We start from the raw sequence: 13,051 nt of genomic DNA on the forward strand, positions 1-13,051 counted from the left end.
GTTTAAGGACACCCAGGAAATGATATGTTAGGAATTAAAACATCCCAAGATAAGAGTCACAGAAACTGTGGAAAAGAGACAGATAATGCCTATAATACTGATAGTATCTGGGAAAACTTGCTAACCAGCTGTTCCATTGTTTTTTTCTTTACTGTCCTTGCTTTGTTTCTTTTTTCTCCTCTTCCTTCTTCTCTTTCCTTCTTTTTCTTAGCCTTCTCTCTTCATGTAAACAGATTTACTATCTTAAGAAATTGTTTGGTAAATAGTTTCCAAATGCATTGATTTCTTACAAGTAAAAGCATTATGTTTACTCATCTAAACTATAGTCTATTAAGATGATTTTTAAAGTTTGATACATAGTTTGGGGTTTACAAATAAACATTTTTACATATTATTTAAATTGTTACTCCAGATCCCCAAGTAAACCGTTGGCACGGAAATTAATGGATTGGGAAGTAGTCAGCAGAAATTCACTATCTGATGACAGGTTAGAAACACAGAGCCTTCCTTCACGATCTCCACCAGGAACACCTAACCAGTAAGTACATCAGGGGTACGTTTTGCTAGGTTCTAAATTTTTGGCTCTATGTTTCTAGGGGCTAAACATCATAATATGTAAAATTTAAATTGTTCATTCAGGTATGATTGTCATTGCTCCAGGGCATTATTTTCTCTTATCTTGAAACTCCCTATGTAAGCAGAACAGGAAATAAAAATGCTCCCTTAACTACAAAGCTGACTTTCATAGTCAGATTACTGACCAATAAATCAAGATCTCTTAGTAGACTTAAAATCTGGGGGTATGGTTGTTGATGACATAATCCTTTTCCTTGTGTGTCTCCAACACAGTTTCTAGGGGACCACATATTACTTGAATATGCTAGGTGCTGTGATTTTCTTACTTAAGCTCCTACCCTGCTCCTGGGTTGCGACTGTCTGTGTTCTAGGAAACAGTGGTCTCCAGCCTCAGTTCCCACAGGCGCAGCCATAGCTCTGCTGAGGAGCACAGATATTCAGTATTTACTGTGAATATGTTTCATCCTAGCATTTCTCACAAAAGCTGGATGCTTGGGTGTAGGGTGTAATAATAATACATTTGTTCTGGCCAAAGATGTTATCTTAATTTTATAGAGTTAACAGATGTGTTGTATTATATGTATGTGATTAAGATAATGATAACAAAACGAGTGTCAGTTGACTGTTGAGTGTCAGTTGAATGTTGACTGTTCTTGTTAACCCAAAAAATATTTGAAGTTTTGCATGGAATATATTTAAAGAAGTTCCTTTGGACGTACTTTATGCACATTAATGTTCAATAAATGTGCTGCTGCTGCTGCTGCTAAGTCGCTTCAGTCATGTCCGACTCTGTGCGACCCCATAGACGGCAGTCCACCAGGCTCCCCCGTCCCTGGGATTCTCCAGGCAAGAACACTGGAGTGGGGTGCCATTGCCTTCTCCCAATAAATGTGCACTAAATCCTAAAAGCTGTTTTGCTGATGAGTGTCAGTTTAAGAGTAAATTTCTACTGTATTGGATGTAAAGTATGGTCATAAACAGTTTGGTTCATAGCATGTTGTCTTCCTTACTACTAGAAACAAAATAGACTCAAAAGTTTCTCAGTATCTTGCTAAGTTATCTTTTTTATAATAGACTGCATATAAATTCAAAGGCTAATCAACTTGCTTGAAGAAGATCCCGAACCTGGTCTCTTTTCCAGCCAGCCTTTCTTGTTTCCAGTATCCCTCTAAACAATTACAGAAAATTGTAGAAAACACAAGAAATTTAAACCAGACAATTGAGTTAATTAATTGTCACTAACTCTGGTCAAACTTTCTGGTAATAAAACAATTTTAGGTATGATCTGAAAAAAAAAATTTTCCCCTAAATTTTAAAGTGACTGCGTCTCTTATGAGGATGGAAATGTTGTGTTCAATATCTCTATTCTTAGAAATTATAGAAAGCCCCATTTACAAATGAAAGAATTTATTAAAGGATTAAAAAAGAGTTCAGACCAAATATGAAAAAATATTTCTGAATTATTTATTCCTTTTATTTTGTAAATGCTGCTTAAGATGCAAATCTATAGTGACTAAAACCCAGAAACATTAAGGTTGGTAGAGATAACAGATGATTGAAACAGATAAAATCCCCATGGCAGATTGCTAACTATAGCTCAGATCTTTGACTTCCTATTCTGTGTTCTTTCTGTTTACCCCATACTGTCTTTGTCAGAGACTCAGCTTAGTAAAATGTGGTTAGTCTTAAAACACATACCCACTTTCTAATGCAATCATATAATTAAGAAACTTGAAAATACTGAGGTAAAGCACATTTTCACTCAGTTTCTCTTCCTCTTCTCATAGTCGAAATTCTGCGTTCACCCAAGAGGGAACCCGGCTGCGGCCATCTTCGGTGGGTCATCTGGTGGGCCACATGGTCCACGCTTCCCCGAGCGAGGCCTTCGGGAATCATCACTCTCCATCTTCCACACAAGCTAATAGCATTGTTTTGGAATCATCACCGTAAGGCTTTTTTTCATTTAGCTTCCTTCTTATAAATAATAATGCCCCAAATTATTTCATTTGAAATAATCTGGGAAATTATGGTATTTGATACAAGATTTTATTTGTACAATGTTTTAAAAATTCATTGTAAATGTGCTTATATGTTCCTGAAGGTCTTGGTGGCCCCTCACTTCACAGAATCACTGTTGTTATTATTTTTGACTCTATATATTCTTGAACTTTAGTTTATACCATTACATATTTCTGAGGTTTAATGTATCACTGTGGTCCGGCAGTAAGGTGATGAAAGGTAGAATTTTCTTAATATTTTTCAGGAAGGGAGCCATAAGAATAAATAGGCAGTATTGAGGGAAATTAAGTAGCAAGGGAAAAGATCACACTGACAATAAGTTGTAGAAAGCATGCATGTACCATTTCTAAAATTCATTTCTATCTCATTACAAACTGCGTAAATTAAACTTCATAACTCAGTATGTCAGTTTAATGCCAACATGCTTACCTCATATTAATAGGCAGTTTCCTGATTTATTGGTTCATATAATGCAGTTAATTCATATGGAAGTAAAAATACCGTGTACAAATTAGGAAAAAGATACTTTGTAAGATAATAGATAAGATGATCCATTAATTGTTGAGAAGGAAAAAGAAGTTTAAAATATTGTGAAAGTGATCAGGGTTGAAGGGTGGGTCTAAATGATGGAAAGATGGAGAACAGGTGGAGTGTTGTGCTCCAGGAAAGCCTGCCTAGTCCAGAGGAGCCACTGCTGTCCTCAGTGCATGGCCAGCAGGGAAGCAGCCAAGCTGTCAAGACCACTGGGTGGTTAGTCTGGCTAATGTACATCTGCATGAAAGATCTTGACTGTGTGTGTACTTTATAAAGGATGGAGGAATAGAAAGATACACACTGCACACCGTGGAGTGTGCCCTGTGTGCACTGTGGATGGACGAGAGTTAAGATTGGTGGAAATTTATAATGTTTTATCACTTTAAAAATTATAACTGTAACCTTTTTGTTTGTAAATAATAAGCATGTATTTTCTATTTCTGAAATTTTAAGAAGTGTACAATAATTAAGGATGTGATTGAAATGCCAACTGATTAAATTTTAGAATGACATGCTTTCAGCACATGAAAGCTGACCACATAGAGGAATGACAAAGCCCATCTCATTATAGACAGATCAGTGTCACTCCCGGGACCTGACCACATGGTCTCAGTCTGGGTTTTGAAGGGCTGTTTTCGTGGAGACACATACACATCTGCATACACATACAGTTGAATATTTCCTTTTGTGAATTGTATAGATTCACAAATCCCCCAAATCACTTACCCTCTTCAGAATACCTTTGTTGTCTTTTCCTGACCTGAAATGGAAAAGCAGGTTTGGCATAGACTGGAACCATGCAGAGTGTTTGCTTCCCCTGCCCAGTCCACAAGAATTTCAGATGTTTTGGGCTTTCTCTCTGGACATGTATTTTATGAAGCCTATGTGTTTGTATTCAGTTTTGAATCTATAACTGCGTCTGAAATTCGGCCAATTTAATGAGAGAGTTCTGAAAAGACAAGCATAATGGTAAACTAATAATAGTAACTAACATTAGTAGCTTACAGTCAGCTTTTTTCATAAATTATCTCACTATTCTACTCAAGAGAACTCAATAAAATAGAAAAGGTATATAACCCCACTTTATAGAAGAGAAAAAGCCACACTTACAGCATTTGTTCCAAATTACAGAACTAAAACTCAGATTTTCTTACCTGAGCCAGTCTGTAGAACTTTGTATCCTGGACAAGGCTTTGTTGATATTTTTTTTTCCATTTAGAGCAAATATTTTTCAACTTGGACTCCATAGATTTTAGTTTTACCTTGGTCAAATGTGAAAAGAGTTCCAGCAATATGTTGGATTAAGCACAGAGTGTCTCAGTGTAGTGCATGGAAATAGATGTTGAGCTAGCTCACCAGTTGCCTGGTTTTTAAATGAGTCCATGGGAGTTAAGGTGAGTCCTGGCTTGGGGCACTGGGTGAGCTTGCCTGCTTCACAGGAGAAAATGCTATTAACTCACAGGTGTGTTTATTGTGGAAACAAATAGGAGGCTGTTTTATTGCTTAGAATAAAGTTACCATTTAAAGGCAGGGGTGATTGAAACTACATCCTACCATTTCCTTCCTTTCTTTAAATGTTCCACAGAAAATCAGACTATTTTTAGTTTGTAATTTTTCTAAGATAATCATTAGCCCTAAATTACTTTAAAAATAACAGATTTTTAAAAAAATAAATTCATACCACAATACCGATATGTAACAGGGAAGTTCAGTTATTTCTAAAAAGTAATCAGCAGAGCATGTGAATGCATAAATTTTATTTTTATTATGATACAGATTGCTAAAGGCTGCAATAGAGAACTGTTTTGACTGCAGAGTAAGCAAATCAAATCACTGCTGTTGTTGAAGCATTCATGAGGAAATTTAAAACTGACTGGATTGAAAGTCAGGAAAGTTTTTACTCACTTGGCTTGATTGACAATTTTAACAACTCTTTTGCTGCTGTGTTAGAATATGCCTGTAACAGCAAAGTGCACTTAAGTATAATATTTTCATTTTTTGCTCTTCACATAACATTTTCCAAAATGTCAGAGAATAAGATAAGCATATTATTGAAAGTTGGGCATTGGAACACTTACAGAATCACATTCCTGGTTCTCCTTTTTTCTTTAACATCCAAAAGTTAAGACGGGTGGTAATTTGTCCATAAATTTTTTATGTGGATAAAATTTGAACAGTATGTGTTTCAAGTCCTTGTTCCCATCTAGCCCCCACTTTGGATCATTTTAGGCAAGTTATTGGTTTCAGATATATCAAAAACCTTTGCATTAGGAATATATTATCAATTAAAGTAAATATGGATGTTGTTAGAGCCCTGGTCTTGTATTCTGTTCATTTTAAATATAAACAGTTTCTGGTAGAATTTAAGATGCTACCATTATAAGCAAAATGGAATGAAAGAAAATAGTCATGTTCAGCATTTGCTCTGACAAGGTCTGTTGAAGCCTCAGATACTAGTAGATAGGGTTGCTTAGTTTTTGTCTATCTTAAAAAGTGGCTTCTGAGCAGCATTTCATTTAAAGAAAAGGGTCCACTGCTACAGGTTTGCATGCATGCTAAGTTGCTTCAGTCATGTCCAACTCTTTGGGGCTCCATGGACTGTAAGACTGTCAGGCTTCTGTGTCCCTGGGTTCTCCAGACAAGAATACTGGAGTGGGTTGCCATGGCCTTCTCTGGGGGATCTTCCCAACCCAGGGATCGAACCTTGGTCTCTGGCATGTGGGTTCTTTACTGCTAGCGCCACCTGGGAAGCCCTTAAAGTATGTGTACCATGTGTGCGTGCTACAGGTTAAGAAACCCCTGATTTAAATTAAGTTTCCTCCTGCTTTTTGCAGTTGTTTTCTTTGAGGTGCAACTATAACTTTGTGTTAAGAGCACAAGCTCTGGATTCAGACTGGGTTTAAAACTTGGTTCCACCACTTCTAATTTTGTGACCTTGGGTGAGTTGTTTTATCTCTGTAAGCCTTAATTTCCTTGTTTGTAAAAGCAGGACGATCATATCTACCTCATAGGACCTCTGTGAACATTTAATGAGATGCTTATTAGTAGTTCAGCAGGGGAAAATGTACTTAGTATATGTTAACTATAATAAATACAAATACATCTTTCATTTAATTTGAGGGGGGGCAGTGTATACCAGCAGCTTTTAAGTATATTATCAACCCTTTATCTGTCTGCATGTCTGAAGTATGGATATCCGGTTGAACACCATGAGGAATTCCCCAGATTCTCAACTTCATCATTCAGTTCCTAATCACCAGAGACTGCAGATTTCATAATTCTCAAATGTTAAATCTAGTTCCCTGAGCTATTCTCTCCTAGACTGCCCCATTCCAGTCTTGTCTAATGAGTCACTGTGTCTTTGTCCTACCTTTTCAATTCCTTTTGACTAGTCCTCAAAGCTTTGCTTTCCCTTTGCTTCTCTGAACTACTGGCACTGATCACTTTGCCTGCAGGCTCAGTGTAACCCAGCTCCCATGCCAGTCTTGATCCAGTCTAACCTGCAAATACTCAACTGCTCTAGGACAAGGAAATAAAAGAACCAAAGAAGGTTCGATGTAAGAGTCTTAAGTCGCGGGGCCTCAGAGGATTCACCACGTGAGATGCTGTACCTGTGAGAGCAGGACTAAGTGCAGGTGTAGGCTGTTTCACTGAAGTATGGTTACCTGCCATCCAGCTCCGGCAAAAGTCTCCAGGACTTGCATTTGGAAGTGAAGGTCGGAGACTTGGAGTTTGGTTGAAACCAGAAATCTCAGGTCTGCGACCTTGGTTCCGGACTAGATGCCTACTGATAAAATAATATGACATTTTCAAGTGTATTCTTCTGTTAATCATATCCTATGGAGAAGGAAATGGCAGCCCACGCCAGTATTCTTGCCTGGAGAATCCCAAGGACGAGGAGCCCAGCAGGCTACGGTTCATGGGGTCACAAGAGTCGGGCATGACTTAGCGACTAAACTACCACCACCAATCATATCCTGGGGAGTTTCTAAACACTTGAATTGTCTTGAGCATAAATTAGTAACCAGTCTGAAATGGTTATTTACTTTGAAATACTCTAAATGTTACTATAAATTAGCCAAAATATCAAGAAGCCTGAATTTTGAACCAGAATTTTGTCTGTATCTCACAGAAGTGTGGCAGGGGTAAATGCCTAATGAAGACAGGTGACACTAGTGATTGTAATTGAATGAGACAAGAGCTCCTGGTGTGTATCTTAAAAAATGAGAGTTTTAATGAAAAAGGAGCCATCATTTCTGTTGTTTGTATTAGTGTCTACCAAGAGTATGGTTTTTGTTTTCTACTCTTAACTTAGAATAAACTTTATACTTAAATATGTATGAAAGATGTATTGGTACGGTTAAACTTTTGGCAGCATTTTTTTTTAATTTACAGTTTTCAGGGTTTATCCTGTTTATTTTTATTTTTTATGAGTAATTATAATCATCTCTTTGAGATTATATTTTCTATACTGTCTGTATGACCAATTTTTTCCCCAGCTCCCATACTTAAAGCCAGCTGATTACTTCTCCTTGTAAGACCCCAGCCACAGCCCTGATCCCTCTTCTTACTTTGTTCCTATTTCCCAAGTCCTGTCTAAACTACCTGATAGTAGATGCTGGTCTTCCTGTAAGTTATAGATCCCTTCTTTCAGATGCTAGCTGTTATTCCTTGTAGGGCTTCGTTCCACTACACTGCCTGATTGTCCTTCCAGAGTATGTGATGTCTCTTCATTCTGTTTTCCTTGGCAGTTTTTGTTTGTTTTTGCTTTGGCCTAGAAATAGAAGCTTTTTAAAGAACTGGCCTATTTCATGATATTATTTCAAATGTATTATAATTTTAAATTACAATACATGGTTTACCTATGAAAGTCATCTTCCGGTGGAGGCTGACTTCCTGTTGCTAGAGGGAGGGTGGGAGTGGGGCGGCTGGCTCGTCCATGTGCGGTTTTGTGGGGCGGCCTGGGGCGGCCCCGGAGTGGCTGACCCTTTGCCTGCAGAGACCGGAGTCACGAGGCGGCCACCATGGCAGGGTCGGAGAGCCAGCTCAAGTACAAATACAGAGACCTAACTGTATGTGAAACTATTAACGTTATTACTTTATACAAAGATCTCAAACCTGTATTGGATTCATACGTTTTTAATGATGGTAGTTCCAGGGAACTAATGAACCTTACTGGAACAATTCCTGTGCCTTATAGAAGTAATACATAGAATATTCCAATCTGCCTGTGGCTGCTGGACACATATCCGTATAATCCCCCTATCTGTTTTGTTAAGCCTACTAGCTCAATGACTATTAAAACAGGAAAGCATGTGGATGCTAATGGTAAGATACGTCTTCCTTATCTACATGAATGGAAGCACCCACAGTCAGACTTACTGGGGCTTATTCAAGTCATGATTGTGGTGTTTGGAGATGAACCTCCAGTCTTCTCTCGTCCTACTGTTTCAGCATCCTATCCACCATACCAGGCAATAGGGCCACAAGATTCTTCCTACATGCCAGGTATGACAAGTGGGATTTCTGCATACCATCCGGGTACCCTCCCAATCCGAGTGGTTACCCAGGCTGTCCTTACCGACCTGGTGGTCAGTATCCTGCCACAACAAGTTCCTAGTACCCTTCCCAGCCTCCTGTGACCACTCTTGGTCCCAGTAGAGATGGCACAATCAGCAAGGACACTATCCAAGCCTCTCTCATCTCAGCAGTCAGTGACAGACTGAGATGGCGGATGAAGGAGGAAACGGATTGTGCCCAGGCAGAACTCAATGCCTTGAAACGAACAGAGGAAGACCTGAAAAAAGGTCACCAGAAACTCAAAGAGATGGTTACCCAAGAAGTAGCTGAGGTTGATAAAAACATAGAACTTTTGAGAAAGAACTCAGTTCTGCTCTGGAGAAAATGGAAAATCAATCTGAAAACAATGATATTGATGAAGTTATCATTCCCACAGCCCCACTATACAAACAGATCCTAAATCTGTATGCAGAGGAAAATGCTATTGAAGACACTATTTTTTACCTGGGAGAAGCTTTGAGGCAGGGAGTAACAGACCTAGACATCTTCCTAAAGCATGTACGTCTTCTGTCCCATAAACAGTTCCAGCTGAGGGCACTAACGCAGAAAGCAAGAAAGACTGCCGGTCTCAGTGACCTCTACTGACTTCTCTGATACCAGATGGAGATTGAACTTTTCTAAAGTATTCTTTTCTTCTCTTACTTTCTCTTATATTAGTAGGTGTCCCAAATAAGTTATTGCCGTTTATCATTCAAGTGTAAAATATTTTGAATCAATAATATGTTTTCTGTTTTCTTTTGGTAAAGACTGGCGTTTATTAATGCATTTTCTATCCTCTGTAAACTTTTTTTGAGCTGAATGTTGGGACTGACTATGCTAAATAAAATTTGTTGCTTTAAAAAAAAAGTCATCTTCCTAGATAATTGTTTAAGTAGTAGATTGACTGCATGTAATACTTCTGCATTAAATATGAACACGGAAGTTATTTCTTAAAATAAGATGAGTTAATATGGGTATGTTTTTAAAATGTAATTGATAGCTTTTGCCCAGAATAAGAATTTTAGGAGTCTGTGTTTATATTCTTAATTACTTTTATACACTGTAGAAAGATAGGTAGGTAGAAAGAAGAGAGAGTGAATGTTTGGTTATTGAAGTTGAAAAAATAGAAAGGGTAATTGCTACCAGGATTACTGGGAGAGCACATAATTAGTTTGTGAAAGTTCCCCAGACAAACTATAATAACCCTCTGCAATAATCAGACTTGTGGAGAGCCTATCTCACTCTCTGTGAAGTTACTTTAACAAAAAAGTTACATAAAACAATGAAAGACGACAGATAGTCCTATCCTGAAATCCAAAATTGTATTGTCTTTCCTCTCTGAGATCTTGCCTAGTCCTTCCAGCCTGCACTGTATTCTCCTTACCTTTTCTTTATAGAGTTTGACTCAAATCCCAACTCAGGTCAGTACACTTAAAGTCTCTTCCTTCCTGTGTCTTCTTGCAGACTCTGAATAAGTAAAGGAGAAGGTATATTCAGACACCCACCAAAGTGTGGGTGGGATTCATGTGGACTGGAATGCCCATGGTCACCTAAAGGCAGCAGCTATCACTTGGCTTTGTTCAGTTGTTAACAACTTGTAGTGCTGGTCCATTTTTTCCAGAGCTTCCAAGTTTTTCATTCTGGAAATCCAGATTTGTAATTTTTTAAATGTAGTCAACTCACAGTTTTACAGTGAACAGGCCAAATGTCTGTTAGCTAAAGTTGGCCCACAAGCCATGAATTTGCAGCCACTGTTCTTGGACAATAATTTCTAATCAAAATGAATGTTAGTTGTTTAGTTGTGTCTGACTCTTTGCGACCCAATGGACTATAGCCTGCCAGGCTCCTCTGTTCATGGAATTCTCCAGGCAAGAAGACTGGAGTGGGTTGCCATTTCCTTCTGTAGGTACTAATCAAAAGCATATAATAAAAATCACGTCTATAGTTTTTTTGGACTGTATACCCCTAGTCTCTAACCCCGGAAATGCAGATTCAGCAGTCAGCAGAGTGTCCCCTCTTGTAACTGAGTGCTGCTGCCGTGATGCCCCTGCCCACCAGGCATGGCTCACTTAGACACCGTGCTGCCTATCAGGTGTATGTTTGTCCCTGTTGTTTGTCTTGGCACTATGTTTAGACAGTTAGCTGAACCAAGGATAAAGAAAGTTGCTCTGACTCCATTCCCACCTGATCTTAACCTTATAGTCTTGCCAAGATCTTTAGTTTTAATATGAAATGCTTCCCAGGTGTGATAGCCATATGCAAAACTAAAAAAAAAGCTTCTCTTCACCTTCCCCACATGGTAATACTTAGTCCTAAAGAAGAGATGAGACCTATTGATTAATCCATGTGAGGTCCAGTGACTTCTGGTTTTCGTGAAGTCTTAGAGTATTTTGATAACTGCTTTTTAGAAATTTCATATCTGAGGCTCTGCCAAGGGTTGCCTACAGTTACCTGTCCTAATCCCCTACAGCAGGCCATAGTGGAAACATACATCTCTATTGTAATCTGTGAGGACATTTTCTTGGACCACCAGCCCTTGAATGTATTAGATCTCAGAGGCTTGAGTTCTTGGCAATTGAAATTAGCAGAATAAAAACTAGTATGTCTGGGACCTGGAGTCTCTAGCCATCAAGATAGACCTCAGAGAAGCTTTTGCTGAAATGGGGAGATATGCTCTCTGATGCAGTCTTTATAGACTTACCAGAATTTAGAGCATTTTGAGCCCTGAAGACTTCGATGTAGACCGCTGAGTGGTTGTTATTGTTAATCTGCGTATTTAGCAAGTATAATTTATACTAGATTAGAAGAGCTGTATTTTCTCTTAGGAGAAGTTAGATCATTCACTGTTAATCCTGGCTGACTACCTCTGCACTAAGCAGGTTTTAGTATCACTGCCATATCTACCACGTGTCTAGCAGCAAGTCTCAATAAGTTCACAGCTTCTCTACCAAGAGCAGCATGTCTCCAAGAGCCACTCTGGCAATAACCTGTGTGTCAGTTATCTTGGGCCAAATTATTCCATGGTAGCAGAGTCTCCCCACTCACAGTAACGTACAACAAGGGTTCTTCCTCCCTTACATTCCGTATACTCATGGATCACCTGTGGCTGTGCTCTATGTCATGATCATTTAAGGCTCAGACTGATAGCAGCCCCTGTTGGGACATGGCTGGTTTCCTGCCTGAGGGAAGAGAGAAACACAAACACAAATACTCCCTTCAGAAGTGGCTACTCATATTTCATTGCCCAGAGCACATCATATAGCCAGTCCTGATGTCAGCCAGGGAGGAGTGAAGGGTACAGTTCTGCTTCTTGCAGGCCTTGTAGATGTGCAGCATCTGTCTGTAGCCTGTCCTAATTACCACAGCAGCAGCCATGAGGTTGACACAGCAGCTGTCAACTCTCTCTCACCTGTCCTTAGGCAGTGGGATAAAAATTCTTTTATTTTCCCAAAGGATCTCCTGCGACCTCTGAGATAAATAAAAACCCCACTGATGGTCAGTTTTCCCCTTCCGGGTCCCTTCAAGTCCAAGACTTCTATGGACACAGGCTTTCTGGGGTCCAAGTTGAACCACTGGTTCTCCCTTCTGGCCTTTGTGAAAAACTCAACTTTTACTGCATGCACTGTGCTCCTTCCTAAAAGGTGTATTTTTAACCTTGAGGTTTCCCCTGTCAGAGTCAGCTCATCTGCTCCTGCTGCTTCTGCCTAAGGCATCTGCTTTCTAATGTTAATTGGGTTCTTGCATCCTCACCTAAAATCAGGTTTTCCAACACTGTCTTCTCTAGTTTTGTCTCCTCAGTGAACTCAGCACTCTTGCCCATTGTGTTCATCACTTCCATAGATTGCATTTTATTTCCAAATAAAATGGACAATCCCTTGATTTCTAAGGTGGCACCGAGTATCTGTGTTATAGCTTGGTATCTGTGCACAGCTTGGCTCTCAGTTATCTCTCTGCCTGCCCATAGAACTCCACTGAAGACCTTAGAAAGGGGTTTTTGGAAATGTATATACATTGTTATGGTAGATCAATAAATCTCTTCATAGGGGTATCCTTAAAGTTATTTTATTATTTATTATATAAACAATCTGTAGAATTGTTTACAGATTTGATAAATTAAGAAATTAGATTTATTACTTTAAACTTCAAAGTTAAGAAAGTTTTCATTAAACAGTGGCACTTGCAAATAAATATGGTATTCAAAGCTTGTCTCCTACTAGACATAGTAAATATCTGAGTTGCTTGACCCCAGCTTTTAAAATAACAATTCTGAAAAAAAAAAAAAAAAAGTAAAATAAAATAAAATAACAATTCTGTAAGACAGCTTCCAAAATACTTAATTTTTTTCCCTTCTTTTCCTAACTAG

General features: G+C 38.7%; 1 protein-coding gene and 1 pseudogene across 8 annotated transcripts in view; both read left to right on the forward strand.

The window, feature by feature from the left end:
• The window catches only part of PTPN4 (protein tyrosine phosphatase non-receptor type 4), a 187,988-nt gene that overhangs the window by 134,782 nt on the left and 40,155 nt on the right, over positions 1-13,051 (forward strand). For all 8 annotated transcript variants that reach the window (XM_070768928.1, XM_070768942.1, XM_070768931.1 and 5 more), the window contains 2 exons: positions 413-538; positions 2,364-2,522. In XM_070768928.1, coding sequence (XP_070625029.1) covers positions 413-538; positions 2,364-2,522 — 285 coding nt within the window. The remainder of the gene's footprint in view (positions 1-412; positions 539-2,363; positions 2,523-13,051) is intronic.
• LOC139176678 (tumor susceptibility gene 101 protein pseudogene) lies at positions 2,529-13,045 on the forward strand (annotated as a pseudogene).

Source organism: Bos indicus, chromosome 2 (genome assembly GCF_029378745.1).
Source record: "Bos indicus isolate NIAB-ARS_2022 breed Sahiwal x Tharparkar chromosome 2, NIAB-ARS_B.indTharparkar_mat_pri_1.0, whole genome shotgun sequence".
Taxonomy (NCBI): Eukaryota; Metazoa; Chordata; class Mammalia; order Artiodactyla; family Bovidae; genus Bos; species Bos indicus.